General features: G+C 45.6%; 1 protein-coding gene across 1 annotated transcript in view; it reads left to right on the forward strand.

Moving 5' to 3' along the window:
* The window catches only part of MYO3B (myosin IIIB), a 411,089-nt gene that overhangs the window by 265,822 nt on the left and 118,462 nt on the right, over nucleotides 1–26,805 (forward strand). Inside the window, exons 26-28 of the mRNA XM_060257443.1 lie at nucleotides 6,471–6,582; nucleotides 11,817–11,979; nucleotides 15,105–15,185. Of these exons, the coding sequence (XP_060113426.1) occupies nucleotides 6,471–6,582; nucleotides 11,817–11,979; nucleotides 15,105–15,185 (356 nt within the window). The remainder of the gene's footprint in view (nucleotides 1–6,470; nucleotides 6,583–11,816; nucleotides 11,980–15,104; nucleotides 15,186–26,805) is intronic.

Consider the following 26,805-nt stretch of genomic DNA (forward strand, 5'->3'; position numbering starts at 1 on the left):
TGCCTGGGGTGCCATGCACCCTAGGGCCAGCCCTGGTTAGAGTGTCAGAGCATGATCTAGGAGACTCAAGAACCCTGGCTCTACTGTGGAGTTCTCTGGGTAGCCTCAAGCTCATCACACAAATAATGCACTTTCAATTCATTTCCAATATACTTTGCAGCTGCAGTTTACTGTGTGGAATGGCAGGATCCACTTGCAAACAGTCGCTGGATTGAAACTGTGTTATTTAGCATGTGTGAAAGCGCTGTGCATGTCTCAGACTAACCCACCTTACAAGTAGAAGAAGAAGAAGAAGATATTGGATTTATATCCCGCCCTCCACTCCGAAGAGTCTCAGAGCGGCTCACAATCTCCTTTACCTTCCTCCCCACAACAGACACCCTGTGAGGTGGGTGGGGCTGGAGAGGGCTCTCACAGCAGCTGCCCTTTCAAGGACAACCTCTGCCAGAGCTATGGCGGACCCAAGGCCATTCCAGCAGGTGCAAGTGGAGGAGTGGGGAATCAAACCCGGTTCTCCCAGATAAGAGTCCGCACACTTAACCACTACACCAAACTGGCTCTCCAGTAGCTGTGAGCAGTGCTTTTTTTTGTAGAAAAAGCCCAGTGGGAACTCATTTGCATATTAGGCCACACCGTCTGGCCTGGGAACACGTGGCTGCTGCATGGGAGGTCAGGCCAGCCAAAGTCCTGGCCAGCCCAGGCAGAGCTCCACTCCTGTGGGCTCCAGCTGAAAAAAAGCCCTGGTTGTGAGGATCAAAACAATGGGAGAAAATGATGTTATAAGTTGCTTTGGGTTCCCATTGGGAAGAAAATTGGGGTATAATTGAATAATGTATCAGTAGTAGATCTATAATAATTTGTTTCTGAACAGTTCATTCTCTTGTGATCCCCGTAAGCTACTGTTTTAGCTATTTTGGCCTGTCTTACTATAAAAAATGTTGCTTTTTAATTTAGTGTGAGTTTAGGCAACGTCGTGTTTAATATCCTTGTGTTTATTGGAAATCACCTTGAAGGTCTTCTGGAAGGCAAAATGGTGCAATAGAAATACAGGAATAAAATTAAATTATAAGTCTTTGTAGATTGAGTGGGGGATTTCAGACCTAACACATCAAGTATTTTTAGTTACTTAGCAGTGGGAAAACATAGAAAGCTTTGAGGGGGGAAAACAGGTCAAATGCTAAACAGACTTGCATTTCTTTGTTCCTAATCAAAAAAGCCATTAGGCAGGTATGAACAAGAGTTTCGAAATGGCACTAAATCTAAGGATATCAAAGATTGTTTTTTTCTAAGCCAGCGAGTTAATTGGTATTTTGATTCTTTTGAGCAACTTTGCAACATAAACAGATGAGCCAGCAGTTTTTCCCCCCTCCCCTTGATATTATACAAATAGGTGCACTTCTTTATCTTCCAGTTCAATAGCTGCTGTTTTGTAAACTCTTATGGGGAAGAGGCAGAACAAAGCCATCAAAGGCAGGAGGAGAGAGAGACCAGGGAGGTTTATCAGGTTAGAGGTTGAAAAAGAGCTGAAGTCTTGTTTAATGCTTTCCCAGCGTTTGTTTTGGAATTACTTAGTGATTAAGAGCATCTGACTCTAATCTGGAGAATGGGGTTTGGTTCCCCATGAAGCCAGATGGGTGACCTTGGGTCAGTCACAGTTCTCGCCAAGCTCTTTCAGCCCCACCTGCTTCACAGGGTGTATCTTGTGGGGAGGGGAAGGGACTGTGATTGTAAGCTGCTTTGAGACTCCTTTGGATAGAGAAAAGTTGGGTATAAAAACCAACTCCTCCTCCTCCTCCTCCTCCTCTTCTTCCCCTGAAAAGTAGCTTGTTTTCTGAAAACAGGAAGTTGCATCTCTACCAATTGGCCCTCAAAGTATCAGCCAAACTACATGATTAACAAATCATAGAATTGCTAATTCTGATCTGGGAAATACCTGGAGATTTGGTGGGTGGAGTCTGGGGAGGGTGAGGTTTGGGGAAGGGAAGGTCTTCATCAGGGTATAATGCCATAGAGCAGGGGTGGCCAAACTTGCTTGACATAAGAGCCACATAGAGTAAATGTCAGGGGTTTGACAGCCACAAGACGAAGGAAGGAAGGAAGGAAGGAAGGAAGGAAGGAAGGAAGGAAGGAAGGAAGGAAGGAAGGAAGGAAGGAAGGAAGGAAGGAAGGAAGGAAGGAAGGAAGGAAGGAAGGAAGGAAGGAAGATGGGGAGAAGGAGGGTTAGAAAGAAAGCAACTTTAAATGCATTCTCCAAGCCATTGGCTGGCTTGGTGAAGTGACTCTCCAAGCTGGCCGATGGGGTGTTGGGGGCTTCAAGGGCCACACAATATGTGTGAAAGAGCCACATGTGGCTCCTGAGCCACAGTTTGGCCACCCCTGCCACAGAGTCTACCCTCCAAAATAGCCATTTACTCCAGGGGAACTGATCTTGGTCATCTGGAGATCAATTGTAATAGTAGGAGATCTCCTTGTGTCACCTGGAAATTGGCAACCCTAGTGTGTCTTCACTTGTCAAGTCAGGTTCTGAATACCCCACAGTTAGGCTTGACATGTGCTTGTTTAGGGCGGGATGTTCTACTGTCAGCTCCCATTGTCTGCTGGCAATCTGCCAGCCAGTAGGAGGAAAAAAATAGCCATTGAGTGATGGCATTAGGTCACATTATGTCACTGTAGGAATGACCAGAAATTCTATGGTTTTATGGGAAAGTGTACTCTGTAATAACCTCCTTAGTTCTTCCCCCAACCCCCGACTCCCACATCCTACCTGCAATGAGGCAAAAAGTGCCTCTCTGGGACAGTTATAGTTCTGGAAAATAGAACGGAATGGGGAAAAGCAGTGAAGCTTAGTCTGTACATACAACACAGTGTTTAAGAGGACTCAGTCTCTGTTTTATTTAAAAATATCTAGGCCACCTTCTAAGAAAATGCTAAAGGACACATAAAAATACATCTTGGGCAATATAGCATATTTCTACAATCATCAAGTACAGTTAAAGGCAGATAACATCAAATTAGAAGTTTTCTGAGAAAGATGGGCTTTCAAATGATACCAGAAGGTCTGAAATTAGGATTGTTACTCCTGGGAAAGGGAGTTCCACAGTTCAGGAGCAGCCACTGAGAAGCCCTTACATGGGTTCTTGCTAAACAGCTCTGACATTGTGGGTTCATTTTGACAGGTGCAGTTTCAGGAGGTTCAGGAATGTATAGAATGGATTCTGTATGAGCTAGAGACACCAAACTCACAGGGGATCTCTGATGGAATCTCTTCTACCTGCTTTCCAAGTATGGTGAGGATTGGATTTATGAGGTCCAAGTTATAGCCCCCCAAAGAAGGTGCCCCCAGGAAAGTGTTTTCTGGGGAAACGACAGGTGGTCATTTCCTGGGGACACCTTTTTTGGGGGGGGGGCATAACTTGGACCCCTTAAATCCAATCCTGACCAAACCTGGAAGGCAGGTAGAGGAGAGTCAGTCAGAGATCGCTGTGAGTTTGGTGTATCTAGCATGCCAAGGGGGCTGTTCTACCACCTCATGAACCTCACAAACCAAACCAATTTGAGACACAGCTAAAATGACAGTCTGTGGTTCGCAGATGGGGCACACCAAGAACCACAAACCAAACTGCCTTTGTGCCCATCCCTAGTGATTTTACTTTTAATTCAAATTTTAATTTCTACAGCCATGCCAAAGATAGGGCACCTCCACTTGCCTTTGATTGTTTTTTGGGTTTTGGTAATGAAGACAGATGTGCAGCTCATTTTTATAGTAAACTAATGGTAGTCTTGACAGAATCTTTGTTTCCACCATCCCTCAATGTCGCTAAAGCTAAAGAGACAGCTAGCGCTTAAGTAATGGATACAGATGGAATTAAAGGGGGGAAGGGCTAAGGAAATTCTTCCCACTTAAATTTGTTCTAAAAAGTTTCCATTTGTATTCTGACTTTTTCCCTCAGTATTTCCCAGTAGGAATGCTGTTGAATTTAGGGGCTTAAAAGAAGATGTAGAATTGCATTAAATCCTTTTTTTATATATGGAAAAATGCCATGTTCTGTGTGTGCTTCTTAGCCTGTCACCAAGGCATCATGGGGAAAAAGTAAAAGGTGGTTGTCATTCTCTTCCACAGCAATAGCTGTTGTAGAACCTGCCTATCATAGCACAGGGTGAACTTCTGCCCAAACATTGGAAGAACAGCACTAGGAAGTTTTTGTTCATGGTTCTTTGCATGCCACCAAATTCAGCAACCTTGTGCCTTATTGCTTTAAAATTAAACAAGAAATCAAATGAATTTCCAGAGCAGTATTTGAAATTGCAAATGTCCGAAAATCATTGAACCTTACACGCAGTTCGCGTGCTAATATATGAAGCAGAGCCGTGATGCCATTTTTTAAAAAAGCATAGCCACATCTGAGTGGGAATTTAGATAAGGGAAGTGGCAGGGCATAGGTGCTTCCTTACCTCTTCTCTGTGGTTGCCATTCTCCTGGAATTACAAATGGTCTCCAGCTTACAGAGATCTCTTCCCGTGGAGAAAATGGCTGCTTTTGAAGGAGGATTCTCATGGAAGCAGGGCTGGCCCTAGACTGTCTGGCACCCTAGGCAAGGCTAACTTCTCCCGCCCACACACACACACTGATAATGTCACTGAGTCACATGGGGGGCACCCAATTTGGTATCCCCAGAAGGCTGGCGCCCTAGGCGATTTCCTAGTTTGTCTAGTGGAAGGGCCGACTCTGCATAGACGAAGGCACAGCATATTCTGGAATTCCCATGCTTCATGGTAGTTTAGCCATTGTCCTTTCCTCCGCAATATGCAGATAAGAATTAGGTTGATAATTTCAAGGGAAAAACTGCAGCTGAAGATGCATCTGTAGGTGCTCAGGACATTGGCAGAATGCACGGTAACTCTGGAAAATATTCCCCAAACTTTGTGAGCAAATCAACTTAAACTTCCAACAAACTGGTCGTTTGTATTGGCTGCCACATGCTTTATGAGCATTTGCTGTTTTTGCAAGTCTCTGTCCAATAGTGACTGACTTTTTTAAAAAAATGGTGCTATACTGCAATAGCTTTTTTAAAAAGTGCCCTCAGAAAGCCCTCTGGTGACACAGGGAAAAATGGTGGCCACGAGAGGAGGATAGAAGGGAAATGATGCAGATGTGTGCAGGACATTTGAAAATGTATGCCTTCCCATCTGAATGACATCTTAACATACTTGGATGGAGTTCTTTCTAGAAAGATTGTACCTAGGATTAGTAGGCTGTGCTTGGTGGGAGGTTTGAAGGTGGGGACATGTGGAGTGTGATGTCATGTGCACTGCTGCAGCACATCTGGAAGTGACATAGGGGGGCTGTAGGAATTTATTTATTTGTTTGATTTATATCCTGCCCTCCCCACCAAAGGAGGCTCAGGGCGGCTTTTGCTGGATTGCTGGAAACTCTCGAACTGCTTTGCATCACTTCTGGTTTTCCCTGGGAGTGACATAAGAACATAAGAGAAGCCATGTTAGATCAGGCCAATGGCCCATCCAGTCCAACACTCTGTGTCACACAGTGGCAATTTTTTTATATATATATACACACACACTGTGGCTAATAGCCACTGATGGACCTCTGCTCCATATTTTTATCTAAACCCCTCTTGAAGGTGGCTATGCTTGTGGCCGCCACCACCTCCTGTGGCAGTGAATTCCACATGTTAATACTTCCTTTTAACCGCTTTAACCTGTCCGCTCAGCAATTTCATCAAATGCCCACAAGTTCTTGTATTGTGAGAAAGGGAGAAAAGTACTTCTTTCTCTTCTTTCTCCATCCCATGCATTATCTTGTAAACCTCTATCATGTCACCCCGCAGTCGACGTTTCTCCAAGCTAAAGAGTCCCAAGCGTTTCAACCTTTCTTCATAGGGAAAGTGTTGCAGCCCTTTAATCATTCTAGTTGCCCTTTTCTGGACTTTCTCCAATGCTATAATATCCTTTTTGAGGTGCGGCAACCAGAACTGCACCTCAAAAAGGATATTATAGAACTGCACACAGTACTCCAAATGAGACCGCACCATCGATTTATACAGGGGCATTATGATACTGGCTGACATAGCAACACTTTTTTAAAAAATCCTCTGCAAGGGCAGCTGCTGGCAGGAGGCCTCTCACCATAGCAGAAGGTCTGGCAGCCATAACTGTATCACATCAGTTTGAAAAAGAATATACTAAGAACTGAGAAATTTGTGGAAAGTGGACAATTAGAGGTTGTCACATGGATGCCTAAAAATCCACTACAGTTTGGAAGCTAAGCTGGAGAAGAACCTCACTGTAGATTCAGCGTTACTCAGAGTGGATTTTTTTTAATAGTGCCTTTGACCAACTTCTTGGCTGATGACTTATGATCTTCAGTACTTACAGGAATTTCTGAATCTTGGAATCAGAAGCTCTGCTGCAACAAACAAACTTATTTGTTCTTTGTTTTTTCCCCCCTGCAGGTATTATTATATTGCTTTCAAGGCACATGAGACTCCAGTTGCCAGCAAAGAGAGCTGCATTGCTATTCTGCAAAAAGTCAAGTTAGACAAGTGGGTACTTGGGAAAACAAAGGTAGGATAAGTTCTGTCTCCCTTCTCTTATAGCAGGAGGTACAGGCAATGTGATAGCTCTATAAGAGGAGTAGCCAAACTTGCTTAATGTAAGAGCCACACATAGAATAAATGTCAGATGTTTGAGAGCCGCAAGACATGAACGTCAGATGCTTCAGAGCTGGATAGCAGGCAGGCAGGCAAATAGATGTGGGGGGAGGGAGAGGGGGAAAGAAAGCAACTTTAACTTCAAGTGCATTCTCCAAGCTGCTGGCTGTCTTGGCTTGGAGAAGTGACTTAAAGAGACAGATTCCTTCTCCAGGCCAGCCAACAGGGCAATGGGGGTTTCGAGAGCCACACAGTATGTATAAAAGAGCCACGTATGGCTCCCAAGCCACAGTTTGGCCATTCCTGCTCTTTAACAACTTGCTGTAAAATGGAAAGAAGCCGCTACACAGCCTTCCTGTGCTTGAAAACTATCTGTAGTCCTTGCAACAGAAGAAAGTTGGAATCCAGTTGGAATCCAGTAGCACCTTTAAGACTAACAGAGTTTTATTGAGAATGCAAGCTTTCATGTGTATGCACAATTCGTCAGACAATGAAATGGGGTACAGTGAGCAGCGCTACCAACAGCTGGTGGGCAGTGGTTAAGCATGCAAAGTAGTAGTCCTTGCAGTAAACTCCCATAGCTTGTGAAACTTTATTTTCTCCCTAGCCAAAAGTTCTGCCTTTGAGGAGAAAGGAATGTACAGCCTCACACAAAAATGACATTGTCTTATGCAGCCCTCTAGAGTCCTTGGGGATGTGACATGACTGAGGAACAGAGGCGTCACTAGGGCAGGGCCAAGGGGGCCATTGGCCCCCCCCCTAGAGCATTCTCATTGGCCCCCTAGGGCTCTTTGAAGGCAGCAGGCGGCAAGCAATCACAGTCTTTATTGGCGGGAGACGCGGGGAGGCTCTTTCAAGGCAGTGGCGAAGCGAGAGAAGGCCGGGAGGGAAGAGGAAAGCGCAGCTCTCCGCAGGCAGGCATCAGAGGGCGAGCAGGCAAACCAGGGAAGGGAGGACGTTGCGAGCCAACCAGCGAGGGAAAGGAGGCTTTAGACGCGCGGGGCGCAGGAGGGAAGGGAAGGGGGCAGGCAGGCAGAGAGCGAGGGAGTCCCTCACGCAGGAGGAAAACAGGCGGCATCGGCCGCGCTCGCAGCAGCAAGAGGAGGAGCGGGTGAGGGGTAGCGCAGGAGCATTGCCGGCAGTGCGCATGAGCGCCAGTGCTGAAGACTCCGCACCGCAGGCGCTGCTGCTGGCGGCGGGGGAGGAGGGGGCAGGCGACGAGGACCCGAAGCGGGCTTCTTTCTCACTGGTTCTCGCCAGGTGCGCTGAGCTCCCCCAGCCGCCGCTCTCGGCTAGCAACTGGTCTTGCACAAGCCCGCGCCGCCGCCAGCGCCTTGGGAGGGACGGACTGATGGAAGAAGTAGTTTGCAGGACGAGCAGCGCCTCTCCTCAAGTTTCGGGACGGTTACCGTCCCCAAATCTTTCGGCTTCTCCAGGCGGAGGCTTCCTTTGTTCGAACGCGAGGGATTTAGCACCTCTGGGCAGCGCACGAGGACTGCTGCTCTTCCCTCCGAGTCCGGCACACTTGGCCCCAGGGTACAACCGACTTGGCCCCAGGGTGCAACCCACGCACTTGGCCCCAGGGTGCAACCCACCCCAGTGACGCCACTGCTGAGGAATGCTACCTTCTGCTGCTTTTACTAGAAAATGTTGGGGGGGGGGGGCCTTCCAAGGATATCATCTTTGAAATATGGGACATTCCAGTAAGGGGTTGGCAATGTGGAATAATGACTAATGATTCAAATAAGGACCATTTGGTAGCCTTACTATATTCACTGTGCCACAATTTAAAGTTGATTCAAATATTAAGGACAGAATGGGTGATTACAGACTGGCATTTTGGGCCGACTCAGAGACAGTTCTGAAATCAACCCAAAAAATCCTTTCACACACAAACATCTGCCACATGCCCCCGTCCTGTACTCACCGCATCCTCTGGCCTCCGCAGGCCGGCTCAAAAAGCTACCACTTTCGAAGTGGTAACAAATTTCTGAGCCGACAGCCAGTCACCCAGTCAGTGTCTGGAAGCGGCAGGGCGAATGTGAGGTGACTTGACTGTGTGAAAGCACCAGGCCTCCCCAAGCTGCTTCCGCCTTTTCCTCCCTTAGAAACTGTCAGGAGCTCTCGAGTGCTTAACTTGTTGGAGGAAGAAAGAGCGGTCCAGCCTCTGAGGCGCCTCCACATCTGGGGGTGCCCAGTCACCTGGCAGACGGGATGCAGACGCTTCGCTGGGAAGCGTGTGGAGGCTTCGGGATGGCTCTGTTTGAGCCGGCCCAATTCAGAACACCTCCCAACTGCCCCAAACTGCCCGTCTGTTATTACCCAATGTGACACAATCCTCATGGCACTGCAGGTGAAGAATCATATATTTGAGCTGTAGCCCTTTGGTGGTTAGTTGTTACAATGTTCATAGGGTTGGCAGCTCTGGGTTGGGAATTTCCTGGTGATTTGTGTGTGGAAGGGGGAGAATGGGGGAGGGATTCAAGACACACACACATACACACACTGCTGGGGAGCAGGGTGTTCCCAATATACAGCAAGTGTGCCCTTGGGCAAGTTTGGTGCATTTGCCAGGAAAACAATAACTCAATGGACTTTTCTGAGAAAAGCAATAATGAATGAGAGGTTTGATGACCCTACAAGTACCAGGCAGGAAGGGCTAATGAGTTAGGTGAATAGAATTAAATGTTGCTTAAGCAGGGAAGTGAGACTGGATGTTGATGGCATTAATTCAAGGGTGAGTCAATAGATTTTGGGAGACCCATTGTCATAAATTAGACATCTCTCCAGGGTGTGGAGGGGGCAGTAGATATTCCGCTGCTCTTACCCACACCTCTAAACTTCATGTCTAGACTTGTTTCTAACTAGCATTCATTTTGGGCCAGGCAGTGTCTTGCACATATGATCTGGAGGTGATATTTTTAAGAAGGGTGTTTATGGTTATTCTCTCAGAGGGGTCTGATTGCTAATACCACCATCTCAGATCTCTACGAATTTCCCAATTCAGAGTTCACAACCTTATCGATGGGTTTAGCAGGATCTGGAAAGCAATGGTTTTTCCCTCAGCCTTGTAGCTATTTGAATTGATATGGTTTGCACCATATGCCTGATTTAACATTTACATTGCTTTTAGTTAGTCTAACCAGTCAGAAAATTCAAGTGGCATGCCCCCCCCCCGCCTTGAGAATGCAGAAATGCAGATTGGAAAGCTTACACAGACACACAGACACAAAAATTCCCATGAGTTCAGGGAGAAAGCTGGGCTGAACCCTTCATGCAAATTTGTTTTCTTTGAGCTGAGGGTTATTTTTGATTCACATTTGTAATTCTCCCACCTGGTTTATGCCAGCCAAGGAGTTGCATGTACCATGTGTTAAGTTACAACTGGTGATCTGTAGATACTGAATATGTTCAGTTAGCTTGCATTTTTGCGTAGACTTTAGAGAGGACCTGTTTTTAAAGAATTCCTACAATGTCCATTCATTTAAAGAGCAATGTGCAAAAATGTTCGTCTAAAGTCCACAGACTATGGAGCTTGTTTGTGACCTAGAGCTTCAGTGGGCAATTTCATTGCCACTTTCCAAGAAAAACCCCTATATTATTTATTTTTGGTTGCCATGCTATGCAAGAGCTTTTCAGATACTACAGTTATGCATGCAGGGAGCCCACCAGTCACATATAATGGGTGAACATACTAGTTGTGATCTTCTCTATATGCGGGGGGGGGAGGTTGTAGAAAAAGCCCAGCAGGAACTAATTTGCATATTAGGCCACACCCCCTGACATTGTCATTGTTTTACACAGGGCTTTTTGGTAGAAAAACCCCAGCAGGAACTCATTTGTATATTAAGCCACACCCCCTGACACCAAGCCAGCCAGAACTACATCCCTGTGCATTCCTGCTCAAAAAAAAAAAGCCCTGCCTATATGTGTGTGGTCACTTTGCTGTGTGAATAGGGGCCAAAACAAAACAACTGTCCTAAACAATTACAAGCAGTCTCTATTTCATTAGAACATATGGGGGAGTACCAAGGAAGACTCTGCAGAGGAAGGCAATGGCAAACCACCTCTGCTTCTTGCAGGATCATATGAACATATGAAGCTGCCTTATACTGAATCAGACCCTCAGTCCATCAAAGTCAGTATTGTCTTCTCAGACTGGCAGCGGCTCTCCAGGGTCTCAAGCTGAGGTTTTTCATGCCTATTTGCCTGGACCCTTTTATGGAGATGCTAGGGATTGAACCTGGGACCTTCTGCTTCCCAAGCAGATGCTCTACCACTGAGCCACCGTCCCTCCCCTAAAATTTATATACAGAGATACCCTATGAACAACAAGGGGTAGGTTCTATGACAATAAAGTCCATAAATTCATGCGGCAACAAAATTGCTCCTGAGTAGCTGAAGAACCAGATCCCCTCAAAAGAAGGCTCCAAAGGTTGATATGTAGGGCATTTTCGCACTGACCTTACTCGGGAGCGATGTCCCTCTTCACCGCGCAGCGTCTGCGTGGATTTCGCACTAATTGCTCCGCAGAACTCGGAAGAGCCGCAAAGTCCCGCGGCTTTTGCGTCGCAAATGTAAACTGGCCAAAAACCAGTTTACATTTGCGACGCAAAAGCCGCGGGACTTTGCGGCTCTTCCGGGTTCTGCGGAGCAATTAGTGCGAAATCCGCGCAGACGCTGCGTGGTGAAGAGGGACGTCGCTCCTGATTAAGGTCAGTGAGAAAACGCTCATAGTTAACGTGCCTGTTGACTTCTTGGTACACGTTTCACATCATACTTTCTCGTCGAGCCAGTCCTGAATGAAATTTTTAACAGAAATATTTCTCCACTGATGTCAAGCTATGTCTTCACACAACTTACAAAAGGCACATGAATAGGGGCAGCATTTGTATTACCATTGCTCAGCACATGCAAAGCGACCACTGGAATTTACAGATACCAAGGCTGTGTACACATGGGAAATGTATATGTTGCCCCTGTTCACAAAACATGGTGACTATATATACCGGGTGGATCATGGATAGCAGTGGTCTCATTATGCATAGTTTGTGGGCTCCTGGTACATGTTACTGTAGTTGGAAATGACTGGTGTTTGCACAGGTGATCTGTAGACACCTTTATGTGGACCGTACTCTTTCATTTCAGGTTTTCTTGAAGTATTATCATGTTGAACAATTGAACTTGTGCCTGCGTGAAGTTATAGGCAGGGTGGTGGTCATGCAAGCTTACACCAAAGGATGGCTTGGAGCAAGAAGGTACAAGAAGCTCAAAGAGAAAAGAGCAAACAGCGCTGTTGCCATTCAGTCAGGTAAATGTTCTGAGTTCCCCAATATCATAGATGATCCCAGAGCTTCAGGATTTTAAAGTGCATGCAGATTGCCTATCCATTTTCTTAATTGTTCACTGTGAAATCAAAATAACATTTGGTGGGTTCTTTCCTTCCCATTAACTGATGCGGATATTACAGTGATTCATTACTAACTTACCAACTTAGTAATCGTTGCTGTCTTTGCTGAAAACATTTTTATAGCCTTTGCCTGTAAACAAAGGCAGTACATTCTTGCTAAATGTCTTTCCAAGGCTATGAAAGAAGAAAAAAGATTGCAAACTGCCTTTAAAGCAAACACGACGGCAACTAAACATGTAGACATCACATTCCAACTAACTTATGTATCTGGTGGGCTTTTCCCTAGAGCTTTGAATTCATACAAATTTTTGAGTGCAGAATAATCACCATTTGGCTATAAAATGTTCAGTTTCAGCCTGATCCCTACTAGGTTGGTGGTTATGCATGAAAACTAGCATCTAGACTCTGGAAACTAGCGTCATGCAACATTGTGACCGATTCCTCACTAGCAGTTTCTCTTCCTCTGCTTTTCCCAGCACCTCCTCCTCCCTCCATTTCACAGTTTAAGACCCAGGAAGGGGCGGTGAAGCACCTCCCAGACTGTTTAAAGACTGATAGGTGGGGGAAACTGATCAGCTAATCGGTGGGGGAAACCGCGGCAGCAGTGGCGAGCAACCCGCTGAAAAAGCGGTGCTGCTTTGCCTCCTCCACACTTCCTTCCCACACCCAGGAAGGAAGTGGGAAGGAGGCAAGGGCAGTGCCGCTTTTTCAGCAGGTTGCTTACCCCTGCTGCCGCGGTTTCCCCCACCGATCAGCTTCACTGCCCCTTCCCAGGTCTTAAAATTGTGAAAATGGAGGAAGCGCCACAGAGGGGTGTGGGGGGCCAGATTCGGTGCCCCTATCCTGCCGGCCCTGGGGCTGGTCCCTGGTGCCAAAAAGGTTGGGGACCACTGCCCTAGAATATGGCAGACAAAATTATTCTAATTACAAACAAAGAGATGCAAGGAAAAAAAAAGGACCATGGCATCATTTCATGTCCTATTAAGAGAGACATAAGGTGCTTTTCACAGGGCAACTGTTTGCAAATGGATTTTGCTTTTCTTACACAGTAAAAACCCAGTTGCAAAGTGCATTATTTAGTGTGTGTGTGAATAGACCCACTGTTGAAGGCTCCTGTTGTAAATTTGCCCAAGTTGCGATGGTTCGGGCTGAAAATGTCACACTGGGGTTGGATTCGGCGATCAATGGCTAAAAGGTCTGTGGGTCAATCCCACTTTTTCCTCACCCTTCAGCAGTCCTTTCCAACCTCCGGAAATATTATTCCCGGGATCACAGGGCACATGTGGATTAATAGCCATGTGGGTCAGAAAGCTGCTGCTGGGAAGGGGGCAAACTCACACCCCTATACCTCTTCTTTCAGTGGAAATTTGCTAACGGAGTAGGCAGAAAGGATTATCTTGCTACTTCCCGACATGCAGGCCTGTGAGTCCACATGAGACTCATGATCCCACAAATAAACTTTAGTGGAGTCAGAGACGACTGCTTGGGGGAGGAGAATGTGGGATAGATGGACATATGAAGCTTCCTTATACTGAATCAGACCCTTGGTCCATCAAAGTCAGTATTGTCTTCTCAGACTGGCAGCGGCTCTCCAGGGTCTCAAGCTGAGGTTTTTCACACCTATTTGCCTGGACCCTTTTTTGATCTGTGGCCTCCAGCCCCTGCTACTGATATGCAAATAGATCCAACCCAGGGAGTTGCTTTTGACCTGGTAGATACCCTTTCATTTATAAAAAGAGATGTTTCTCTACAGGTTCTTCTGCATTCAGGGTGGGTCACCCCTTGGTTTTGAAAGGGGGCGCATATTGAAATGGGGAGGGGCTGTGGATCACAGGTAGAGCATCTATATTGCTTATAGATGGTCCCAGATTCAGTCCCTGGCACCTCTAGTAAAAAGGATCAGGCAGGCAGTAAAGACTTGGAGTGCCACCACCAGCCATAGTACACAACACTGACTTTAAGCAACCAGTGATCTGATTCACTGTGATGCAACTTTGTATATTTTGTTCAAAGTTCCATGTGCCATTTCTGGCCTATGGAGAGGTGGCCCGGGCCTGATGAGGCTTGTGGGCCACTGGTTGGCCACTCTATCTCAGCCGGCTCCTATTCAGCCCATTTGTCACATTTGTTTTTCAGCTATAGCCAGTCCTCCAAGAGGTTTCAGGGCTCTTAGTACAGGGCCTGCTGTAAGCTCCAGGAGGACTGGCTGCATCAGGGATGTGTGACCTAATATGCAAAGGAGTTCCTGCTACAAAAAAAAAAAAGCCCTGGTGTCAATCTTCCTCAAATGTTTGCTGTGTGACAAGGCTGCATCTGGCGTTTGTGCCAACAGGTGTGGGGTTGGGTTCATGGCACAGTGCAGGTCCCAGGGACTGGATGGGTTTGAAAGAGCACTTGGCAATAATATCCATGTGAAAGATTCATGGAGGACAAGGGGGAACCTCCAAATGCAGAGGCAGTAAACGTCAGAATCCCGGATCCAGGAAGCAACATCAGGGGAGGGGCTTGGCCTCTATACCCTGTTGTTGGCCGTCCAGAGGAACCGGTTGGTTGCTATGTAAGACAGGATGGACTACTGGTCTGATCCAGAAGGGCTCTTCTTACATCCCTATGAACTCATTCTCACCACTTCATAGAATGGCCTTAGCACTTCTGGGTACCAAGAACTAGTTACCGTCTGTCTGGCAATAATATTGTCTTTGTGTGTAAAAAAAAGAATGGAGCTAGGAGGTTGCTGTTATCCTTTATATATATATAAAAAAACCTTCTGCTTTAGTGTTGAAATGATGATAGTTTTGAATTTGCATTTATTCAAAAAGCAAAAAACTTTTTGAAGTTGCCTTTCTTAGACAGACTCGAGTCACAGAGCAGCGGTTCGACAGGGTGCCGAAGCAAGATTGCACTTGGGTGGGATGAGGAAGAGGGGTGCGTCGTCGGAGGGATCAAAAAAACATGGCACTTTGCTGACTCTGTAGCCTTTCTTTTCAAGTGAGGGTAATTTGCAACACATGCCTTTGTATTTTTAGCCTGGAGAGGATATGATGCACGCAGGAAGTTCCAGGATATAAAGAACAGAAGAGTGGATGCTGCTATTCATATTCAAGCAGGTAATTAAAACAATATTTTCACAGCTGACACCTATTTAACTTTGGGTAACTTCCCATGTCCCTGTTTGCGTCTGACAGAAATGATGTGCAGCCAAAACAAAAACAACCCAAAAAAGGGCTCTTAGATATTCTGCTTCTGATCCTCAGTTTCTGTGCCGTATGTCAGGATGCATTCAGACATCTGGGGAAAGAGCTCTGCCTGAACGAAGTCCAGCTGCCTCGACATGCCAAGATGCTCATTACCTTGATAGAAGCTACAAGGCTGTTTGTTGTTACCTGTTTGAATTTGCTATCTAATATGGATGGGCTCTGAGTGTGTACCTGTGTACACCTGGCACTCCCAAGCACATCGCCAAAACCAGATTGGAGGCCCAAAAATGCCAAATCAAAATCTAATTTTTTTTTAAAAGTTTTAAAATGTTTCATTCTCTCAAGCTGGGTATTGGGCTCAAGAAAAAGTTGCCTTGGAACCTGAGAAAGACATATTTATTTGTTCATTTTGATAGTTACTGCCCATTTTCCTCCCCAACGAGGACCCAAAACAGATTAGAATATTGTTCTTTCCTCTTCCACATTATCTTCACAACAAACTTGTGAGGAAGGTTAGGATGAGAGGATGTGACTGGCCCAAGGTCACCCAGTGAGTTTCCATGGCAGCACGTGGGTTCAAACTACAGAAATAGCTTCCTGCAACAACTGGCAGTTTTAGGGCCTTTTTTGTAGGAACTCTTTTTTCATATTAGGCCACACCCCCTGACATCACCATTGTTTAGCATAGGGCTTTCTTTGTAGAAAAAGCCCAGCAGAAGCTCATTTGCATAGTAGGCCACACCCCCTGATGCCAAGCCAGTCGGAATTGCATTCCTGCTCAAAAAAAGCCCTGGTTCTAGTGCTTGTCTGTATGAAGAGCAGTTGAATGATACAGAAACATGAAGTATTGCAAACCCAAACAGCTGAACTAGACTTCACACTTTAAAAGGAGATCTGCTTTCCCTACAGTCACACAGCAGCTGTGGAAAACTAATTTTAAAGCCACCCCGTAGGCCTGTTTTGAACCCGATGGGGGTTTGGCCTTTCCCTTTGGGTCTGTTTTCCTGGAATGCTGCATGTGAAATAGTGAAATAGGGCAAATAACACTGTCCTGGGTGGTGTCAGCTTTGGAAAACAGCACCAGGGGAGGGCAGAAGTCCCTCCTCCCCCAATGCCATGCTCCAGATCTGAAGCTCCTGGGGCACTTTAAAAATTAGACACACACAAACATCAGTTTCTGGGTGGCTGAGGAGAAAGATAGTTGGGTCAAGGAAGCAAGACTAGCTTATTTAAAAATGCTACATTAGTTTGGGCAGGGCCTTTTTTGTAGAAAAAGCCCAGCAGGAACTTATTTGCATATTAGGCCACACCCCTGACAGCACCATTGTTTCCCACAGGGCTTTTTTGAAGAAAAAGCCCAGCAGGAACTTATTTGCATATTAGGCCACACACCCCTGACGCCAAGCCAGCCGGAACTGCATTCCTGTGCATTACTGCTCAAAAAAAGCTCTGTGTTTGAGACTTAGCTGAGGTTGAGAAAGTCCTGCTGAGTTGCAACAGCCAGCCTCCTGTGTGAATTGATGCTTTGGGGAGCAGGGGGAACATTTAATTATTTCATTAATAATTTTCAAGGATCTTCTGAGACCTCTGAACATGAATTCAAAATAATATTTGCAATGGGATTTCTAATTATTAATGTAGCACTGTCTTTCCATTCCAAGCCTATTCTTTCTGTATTGTTGTTGCATGTATGCCAGTTCCTTGTAAATAATAGCCAGTACTAGTATGCTTCCCCATGTACAATTCTACTCTGGGAGAGTAACAGTGCAGTCCTAAACCTCATCACAGAATTAAATCCTACTGCATTTGATGGGCATACATACATTTGAATCAAGGAATATATACATTTGAATCTCTGCTTTGAACGTCTGTGGAAAGGAAGCAAGTAGATCCTACCAGCTTTCGCTACAACTAATAAGGAATGGAAAGGCTCATGGAGTGGGACTCACATACATTTCTCACTTACCTCATTCAGTTCTAAAGTCAGAGCTGCTGTTAACCTCTGTATTTTGAAAAAGTAAAGGTTGCCATTTGATTGTTACATATAAGGGCAGTGGATGCTCCTCTTCCTCAGCATGTGTAAAGGCAAGTCAGAACTAAACGAAGCCTCGCCAGCTGCTCTGTTGTGCTAGACAAGGGAGAGCAGAAGACTGCTCCGATCGACCAAACCCCAACAAAAGTAGAGAGGGACTCGTGTGTGAATCTTGAACAGCTGTTAGGATGTGGGCATCTGCCCTTTTAGAAGTAAATGTCAACTCCCAGCAAGGGGGCCCATCAATGCCAATGCTATTGCATTATATGTGCAGCCCACTTCTGTGAGTGGTAAGAAATTATAGGGGCTCATGCTAACATGGGTTGGTTCCTCTTTTGATGAGAGAACACTGGAGGCTTATGGCATCATTGGAATATGTGCTTTCCCTATAAATATACCAATAGAGCACAGGCAGAAGAGCAGAAACTTTCCTACAGGACAGCAGGTCCACTACTGGGACAGACTGGCCATTATAGCCATTGGGGAATTTCATGGTGGGCTCACAGCCAGCCCCCCATAGCCCATGGTAGAAGTGCATCATTCAGCCCAAGGAAGGCAGCTCCCAGTCTTCAGCTGCCTGGACTCCATGGAGCTACAGGAGATGTGAAGCTGAGATGCAAATGGTGTCACTGGCTCCTTCTCCATCCTCCTTTATTGGTGCAAGGCCTGGGTGGACCAGGGGCCAGGGCCTGTGTCCAGTGCCATTTTGTTCTCCTGGTCTGCCCCTGTCTGCTTTGTTGTTGATCAGTTGCACAGTCGAGTCCGACTCTTTGTGACCCCATGGACCAAGTCACACCAGGTCCTCCTGTCTTCCACCATCCTTCAAAGTCCGCTCAAATTTATCCAGGTGGATGGCCATGTTGACTCTACTAGACTCCTATTTTGCTCAAATTCATGTTTGTTACATCAGTAACACTGTCCAGCCCTCTCACATTTTGCCGTTCCCTTCTTCTTTTGCCTTCTGTCTTTCCCAGCATCAGGATCTTCTCCAGTGAGTGTTCCCTTCACATTTGGTGGCCAAAGTATTTGAGCTTCATCTTCAGCATCTGACCTTCCAGGGAATAGTCAGGGTTGATTTCCCTTAGGACTGACTGAGTATGCATGGGATGGAGAAAGTAGAGAAAGAAGTACTTTTCTCCCTTTCTCACAATACAAGAACTTGTGGGCATTCAATGAAATTGCTGAGCAGTCAGGTTAAAACAGGTAGAAGGAAGTACTTCTTCACCCAAAGGGTGATTAACATGTGGAATTCACTGCCACAGGAGGTGGTGGCAGCTACAAGCATAGCCAGCTTCACAAGGGGGTTAGATAAAAATACGGAGCAGAGGTCTATCAGTGGCTATTAGCCACAGTATGTGTGTATATGTGTGTGTGTGTGTATATATATATATATATTGGCCACTGTGTGACACAGAGTGTTGGACTGGATGGGCCATTGGCCTGATCCAACATGGCTTCTCTTATGTTCTTATGATCTTCTTGCAGTCCAAGAGTCTTCTCCAGCACCACAATTCGAAAGTATCTATTCTTCTGCTCTCAGCCTTCCTTATGGTCCAACTCTCACAGCCATACATTACTAATGTAATGAATGCTACCCCACATCAGATCCCCAGGGAGAGAGATCCTGCCCCCCTGCCCCAAGACCCTTCAGCCCACTGCAGCACAGGCATTATCTCCCTCCTTCCAGCTAGACAGAAAGCTCATTCTACCAAACTTGGATGGCCGGCTGAACAAAAATCATTTCACGACATTCAGGGTCCATAGACAGAATGATCTTTAAGACAGGTTACCCTTTTTCTTATGTAGGATAGATGGGTGCTCAGTAGTTAGAGACCAAGCCTACAACAATACATTGGGTTGGATCCAGTCTAAATTATCCAGTGATGGAATGGAACTTCCCTGCCTCCCTCCTCCCACTGCAACCCATTGGTCTCCATTAGATGCCAAATAATTGAGGACCCTTTCTTCAAAGGAGTGCAGAACAGTGTACACAGGATTCTTCTTTCTTCATTTTATTAAAGCTCTCAAAGACTACCGTGACCCAGGTTGCCAGATTACATCAGATCTCAGAAGTAGGGTTGGCTTGGCAGGTCCAACTCAAGAAATATTTGTGAACTTTGGGGGTGGAGTCAGGAGCAAGGATATGAGAAGCATGAATGAACTCTGATGGGATTTCTGGCCATCACATTTAAGAGGACTGCACTCCTTTTAAACACCTTCCCTTCGTTGGAAATAAGGACAGATGCACCTTCTTTTGCGGCTCATAAGAATTGGACTCCCTGGTCCACTCTTTTTGAAATTTGGGGGATGTTTTGAGAAGAAGCACCAGATGCTATGCTGGAAATTCAGTGCCTTTACCTCAAAAACAGCCCCTCCACAAGCCCAAGATACACACAGTTCTCCATTATACCCTGGGAATCGGTCTCCATAGGGTAAAATGGAGGGCCCAGCAGCAATCCTCCCCCCACTTTCTGATAACCATGAAGTGGGGGGAGGGCCTCCAAACCAGGGGATCCCCTGCCCTCAACTGGGGATTGGCAACCTGACTTAGAAGCTAAGAAAGGTCAGTGCTGCTTAATACTTGGATGGGAGACCACCAATGGTTGCTATACAAAGGCAGGTAATGGCAAACAACCTCTGTTGTGTTCATCTCTTGCCTTGAAGACCCTACAGGTCTTCTAGATCTTCTAGGAACCCTAGATCCTTCTAGGATCACTGTAAATCATCTGTGACTTGACAACACTTCCCCCCCACCCAAGGTGAGCTAAGACAGAGTAATTGGATCAGGATCGTCCAGTGATCCTCATGGCTAGATGGAGATGTCAATCTGGGTCTTTCCCTTTGGAGTCCAGCCATTACAACACCGCACTGGCTCTTCACTTCACATAAGATGTACCTGTCACTCATGAGCATCTTTTCCACAGTGAAACGCAGCCTCCTGATGCAAACATGGCATCTCTCCTATTAAATGGTGTGCGTGGTGTCTCATCACAGTTTAAAATGACAGAATCCACAGCCTCCTGATAAATGTAAATTCAAATATGAAAGGCCATTAACCATCTCGTGTGAAAACATCTTTGAAGATCAATTTACTTGTATGGGAAATTCATTTGTTTTGATGCGTAGGAAGATATTTTGCATTACTTTTCAAACAGGCTTAGTGCTATTGCCATCTTGACACAGAAGGATCAAAAACCCAGCCTTTGCTCTATAATATTTAACAGGACTCCGGAAAGATAGCATAAATTCACTAAATAAAGCAGGGAAGATGTTATATAATTTCCGCCCCCCTCATTGTAACTTCCTTATTAACATAAGGTATAGTCCAGCCAAAGCTAGCCATTTTAATTAGTGCTTTATTTTTAGTGACAGAATTAATGAAGTCTCTCCCTTAGTGGTCAGAGAAACTTAAAACAGAGCAACCGGTTGAATTATGCCCACATTTACCTCTGTTTCTAAGACTGAATGTATAACTGACAATAACAATGTGCGGTCATTTCCCTGGGTCTCATGAGAACATCCTAGTGTGTTACGCTTATATTAAAATGACTTGGTGACATAGAAACTCGATGCCCCAATGCTTACAGTAGGTCTGCTATTAAGGGGCACCCTGTCATTCATACGGAATGGGATCACCATGGCAGTCAGAGACTGAGGAATTTTGATTCTCTAAGGTACAGCAGTAGCATTTGTTTCCCCTGCATTCAAAAGAACCATCTAATTAAAATATACATCTCTCTTTCCCCCTCCCAAAGGTGGGGGAGACAGGTGGACCTAAATGGTCTTGAAATTTAGGAAGCCCTTGGCTTATATGTTTGTACAGCACAGCCAAACACTGAAATTTTGTTGGCCTTTCATCTTCTTCCCAGTCAAGGCAGCGGTGCGGCTTATCCCTTTAGCTTCCTCAGAACTTCCTTTCAGAATTCCTGATCTATTACAGCACATTCACATACCAGAAACAAGATGCCTTTTCATGCTGTCAACCTTTTTCATCTGAAATGTAAATTAATTCTTGCCTCGACAGAGATCAAAGTAGGGGTATTAACCTTATTGGACCCTTCCCTCATCAGAATCTGTTCCAAAGACTATGAGATTGGTGTTAGGGGAGGAGGGGGGAGAAGGAGGCAGGCATTGGGGGATGGGGGGGAGGCCAGTCTTCAGCTTAATCTGTGCCCTCCTCCAGGCAGGTCCTCCTGTCTGCAAGTCAGCATTTGAAAGGCGATGGTTTCTTTTGTAAATGACCTTATCGTTACTTTATACTGTGGTGGGGGGGGGGGGGATGATTTGCCTGAATAATTCTTTCAGGATTATCCTATTCGTTTTAATTGTTGGGTGGAGGGAACTTCATTCAGATTTCAAAATATTCTTTTAAGTAGTTTTGACAGCAAGAGATCCTACCCTCAATAGAAAAGAGGTACATACACAGCTCCTGATTGGTGGAGGGGGCGGGGGAGAACCCCTCCGGATTTGTTCAGGTCGTTCATTTCCTAGCAAGGAAGTCTTTTGAGGGTAGGCTTCATTTGCAGTTGGAAAATAAACAAGATTTTTTTTTTACGTTTGTGAGCAGCTGGGTCCTCTATGGGACCAAGCTATACAGTAGCCATTCATGAAATCTGGGAAAGAAAAAGTGAATTTGAAAAAAAAAAAACTTCCCCAGTCTTCAAAGGTATGTGAGAATCACTTTCTTGAGGGACTACAACTGCAGCAAATAACTCATTGTAGATGTGAAAATGAGAGGCTGATTCTAGAGTCTGAAACACTGTCAGATTTATTTAATCCGCAAGTTTTAAGGTGTTTTATGTTTGAGACCTTCAAGCTGAGGGGAGGGTCAAGATTGTCTTGTTTCTCTCTATGTGATATCCCACAACTCAGTAGCAGTGCACATGCTTTTCATGTGTACGCTTCAAGTTGAATTACCAACATATCCGCTAACAGTCTCAGTCAAGGCTTTTTTGGTAGAAAAGGCCCAGCAGGATATCATTTGCATATTAGGCCACACCCCCTGACATCACCATTGTTTCGCACAGAGCTTTTTTGGTAGAAAAAGCCCAGCAGGGACTCATTTGCATATTAGGCCACACACCCCTGACGTCAAGCTAGCTGGAACTGCGTTCTTGCTCAAAAAAAGCCCTGACCTCAGGCAAGAGGGCAGAGAAGGACTTCTGCAAATGGGCTTAGAATGCTTTTCATGGCCAATGGTCTGATTCAACATAAAGCTGCTTCTTACATGCCATGTTTAGGACTCCACTAAGCTTGACCTGTGGATTTGACCGGCAGTGGCTCTCCAAGGTCCCAGGAGGAGGGCTTCCACATCACCTGCTACCTGATCCTTTTGCTGGAGCTCAAGTAGCTGGGGTTTAAAGCTGGGAACTTCTGCATGCCTTGTAGATGTCTTTTAAGCAGAGTAACGGGTTGCTTTTGTGTCTTGTTTTTGTCAGTAATGGAATCTATCTTAACACAGTTTGACAGCTCTGTTATGACAGCAGGTGATCTAGCTGGAATGCTAGGTCACAGTGACCTTATCTACAGGCCGGTTTGAGCCGGCTGAAGACAGGTGGAAAGGACCTGCTGAGTCAGCATGACTGTGGACTGCCAGGATTGGCTGACAGAACTATATATGGACTGTGCTTGCAATGCACAGGTCTCTCTCTTCGAGAGTACACTTGCTGGCGGAGCACTTTGGTCCTGTGATTAATGTATTTAACTGCACTAGTGAGCACGAGTTGTATATATTGTAAATACACTATTTTAGCACTAGCTGCAGGTGTCTGGCTCACTTCTTTACTGGGGCTCATCGTTGAGCACATCACACAGCTCTCTCTGCTAACACCCGCACCGACAGTTTTTTCAGGTAGGGTTGAAAAAAAAGCAGAGAAGGCTGAAACCTAAAAACCCTTGTTTAAGTGGTGATGCCTTTGAAAATGTACACGCAAACTCATGGAACTGTCTTATACTGAGGACTAAACTGCACATTAAGTTTTACACAAGTATCCATTGGGAAGAGGCAGCTATAATGTGGTTGCAATTCCCTGGTGGCAACTCCCTGTAACAGCACAGAAGGGGCCCAATTCAGATTGGGTATTTGGTGTGTGTGGGGGGGTGTTATGTATGTGCCTTAAAGTATGTACTTCCTGCTGGCTCATTGGAGCCAGGAAAGCAGAGCTTGGGGACTGTATAACAATGGGTAGTGGGATCCAAAGACCTGCCACCGTGAGTCAATCACAGACCCCTACCTGTTTGAATGAACCAATGGCAGGCTAGTGCGGGAGATTAGAGTCATATATAGGTTTGGCCCACAGGCCCTTAGTCAGTCTTTGTCGGGAGCAGCCTTCACCATGCTTTCCTTAATAAAGAGCTGCCCTCACTATGCTCTTGTTTCTGCAATGCTTTGAACCTACAATATTATGGGGGGAAAAGGAGGGGCTCCTGAATTCCCCCTGCACCATCCTCCAGAGCTGAAACAGCCAGGGCTCATGGGAGGCATTATTTGCCCCATTGGAGGTCTGCAGTGCAAGCATTCAGTGCATGTGTAGCCCCCTCGAGAGGGCAAGCAACCCCTTTGGGCCATTTTGACTATGAAAAATAATTGGGGAGGGGGGCATTCAGGAGCCCATCCTCCCCCCTCACCATTGCCCTGATAAGAACATAAGAAGAGCCCTGCTGGATCAGGCTAATGGTCCATCTAGCCCAGCATTCTGTCTCACACAACGGCCCTCTTCTGCGGAGCCAACAACAGGGCATAGAGGCTGAGGCCTTCCCCTGTGTTACCTCCTGGCTCTCCAATTCAGAGGCTTAGTGCCTTTGAAGGTGGAGGTTCCTCTGAGGCACTATGGCTAGTAGCCATTGATAGACTTATCCTCCATGAATCTATCTAATCCCTTTTTAAAGCTGTTTATTCTTGTGGCTATCACTGCACCATCTGATAGTGAATTCCTCACTTTAATCACCCTCTGTGCAAACTAGTATTCCCTTATATCCCTCCTGAACCTACCATCCATCAGTTTCAAGCCCACCTTCTCCCCATACAAGCCCCCCCCCCGGCTCTGAGGTCGGCCTCACAACATCTTCTTGTGATCTCTGGTCCTAAGATTGCCTGACTGGCTTCAACGAGGGCCAGAGCCTTTTCGGTCCAGGCCCCTACCTGTTGGAATGAGCTCCCGCTGGAGATCCGGGCCCTGCGGGACTTATCCAAGTTTCACAGGACCTGCAAGACAGAGCTCTTCCACCAGGCTTTTAATTGATCCAGCTGGCGCCCTCTGAAGTCACTCCTTCCCCCCAACACCCTGCTCTCAAGGTGCTCAAGGTTTTGCTGAAAGTTTCCAGCCTATATGCTGCTGTTTGGTTTGTTGCCAATTGTGTGGATTATGTTTTTTTTTTTTAATTTTATGTGACTTTTGTTCTAATGTTATTGTTTAATTGGATGTGGTTTGTTTAATTCTGTTTTAATGCTTTAGGCTGCCCTGAGCCCGCTTGCGGAATAGGGTGGGGTGTAAATTGAAAAATTAAATTAAATTAAAATTAATTGGATGGCCTTGAGTTCTAGTAGTTTGGGAGATGGAGAAAAAATTGTCCTTGTCAAGTCTCTCTACCCCAATCATAATTTTATATACCTCTATTGTGTCCCCCCCCCCTTTAGTTATCTATTTTCTATACTGAAAAGTTGCAGACTCTTCAGCCTTTCCTCATATGGAAGGTGCTCCAACCCCCTAGCCATTCTCGTTGCCCCCCTCTGTACCTTTTCAAGCTCTGCAGTGTCCTTTTGGGCATACAGTAACCAGAACTGTGCACAGTATTCCAAATGAGGCTGCACCATAGATCTGTACAGGGGCATTACAATATTGTCCATTTTATTCTCAATCCCTTTTGTAATAATCCCCAACGCAGTGGGCGATTTCACACATGCTAAATAATGCAGTTTCAATCCACTTCAGCAACCATCTGCTAGTGGATTTTGTCATTTCACATAGTAAAATTCATTTGCAAAGTTCATTGAAAGTGGATTGAAAGTGCATTATTTAGTGTGTGTGAAAGCACCCGGCGTTTGCCTTTTTCACCACTGCCACTCCAGATCAGGCTCTGAGTCCTGCAGTGCTTTTAGAAGAAGAAGAAAATTTTACACGGGCTGATGAGAAATCTAGGGAAGAGCTCTATAAGAAATCACCAAGAGATCAAGCAGGGAGTATATGGAGTGCTTTTGATTTTTCTTTACTATCTAATGGTTTGAGAAAAATAGTGTTGAAACACTGGTATCTGATATTCCAGGGTGTGGTTCATCTCCTTTTATTGGTTCGAGACGAACAAAAAAAAAATAGATTGGATAGTTTTCGGCTGGCTGTGAGAACTTTTGAAACTGACACGACACAAATGCAGGGGCACCACCCTTGCAGAGTTGCTCCAGTATGGCTGCAAGTCCACATGACCAACTCACATAAATGTAATGTATCGTTTGGTCCAGAGTGAGCCCGTTTGTGTGTTGTTTGCTTTGACTGGCAGCGGCCCTCCAGGGTCTCAGGAGGAGGACTTCCACATTACCTGCTGTCTGATCCTTTTGCTGGAGCTCAAGTAGCTGGGGATTAAAGCTGGGATCTTCTGCATGCCTTGTAGATGCCTTTCCACTGCACCGCAGCCTTATCCCATCTGCATTCTCAGTGAGTGCATTTTCCATGGAAAGAGAGATTACTGCTTCTGAAAGGTTTTAAAAGAGGGATCAAATCTCCCGTTTGTTTCAGCTCTTGCATAAAGTGTCAAACAATTGCATGTGCTTCACTCAGAGAAGTTACGCCATCTGAATCATTGGAATTAGGGACAGTTGCAGCCATCTGGAAGGCTGCATACATCTGGGATCTGCTATAAAAATATTTCAGCATTTTGGATTCAGACTCTTTTCTGATGGTGGAAAGTTTCTGATGTTCAGATGGAAGCACTGTTCAAATGCTGCTCTTAGAACGCCTTCCTTCCTGATGGCTTTGTCCCATGGCACCTCTCTACCTGGGTATTTTCACAGATGGAACATCTGCATACATGAGAGACATTCAGCCCCTGATGGAACAGCTGCATGTTTTAACGGCAGAAAAAAAAAATAATGAATGCATCTATATGCCCATTAGTTGCAAGGATCAAGTCCATGAGCAATCTATAAAAATCTCAACTGAAAATAATGCAGAAGATTCATATTTTAAAAGAGTAACATTTAATTTTGTTTTCTTTCAGCATCCTGCAAAAGAACTGATGTGTCTTATAATGTTTTTTTTAATTGTTTTACTTTTCTAATTTTGTAACCTGCCCTGGGTCACTGAGACTCAAGGTAGATTGTAAGTGAATACTTTGAAAAATAATATATAAGGGCCCTTAAGGTTTCTTTAAAAGGGATGGTAATTTCTGCCAATTCCATCTGTTGCTACAGGCTTTTCAACCCCTGCCCCCAACTGTGTTCCTAGGAATCAACAGATTCTCAGGAACACCACAGGGGGCAAAGTTGGGATACGCAGTGGGAGGATG

Source organism: Heteronotia binoei, chromosome 16, assembly GCF_032191835.1.
Source record: "Heteronotia binoei isolate CCM8104 ecotype False Entrance Well chromosome 16, APGP_CSIRO_Hbin_v1, whole genome shotgun sequence".
NCBI lineage: Eukaryota > Metazoa > Chordata > Lepidosauria > Squamata > Gekkonidae > Heteronotia > Heteronotia binoei.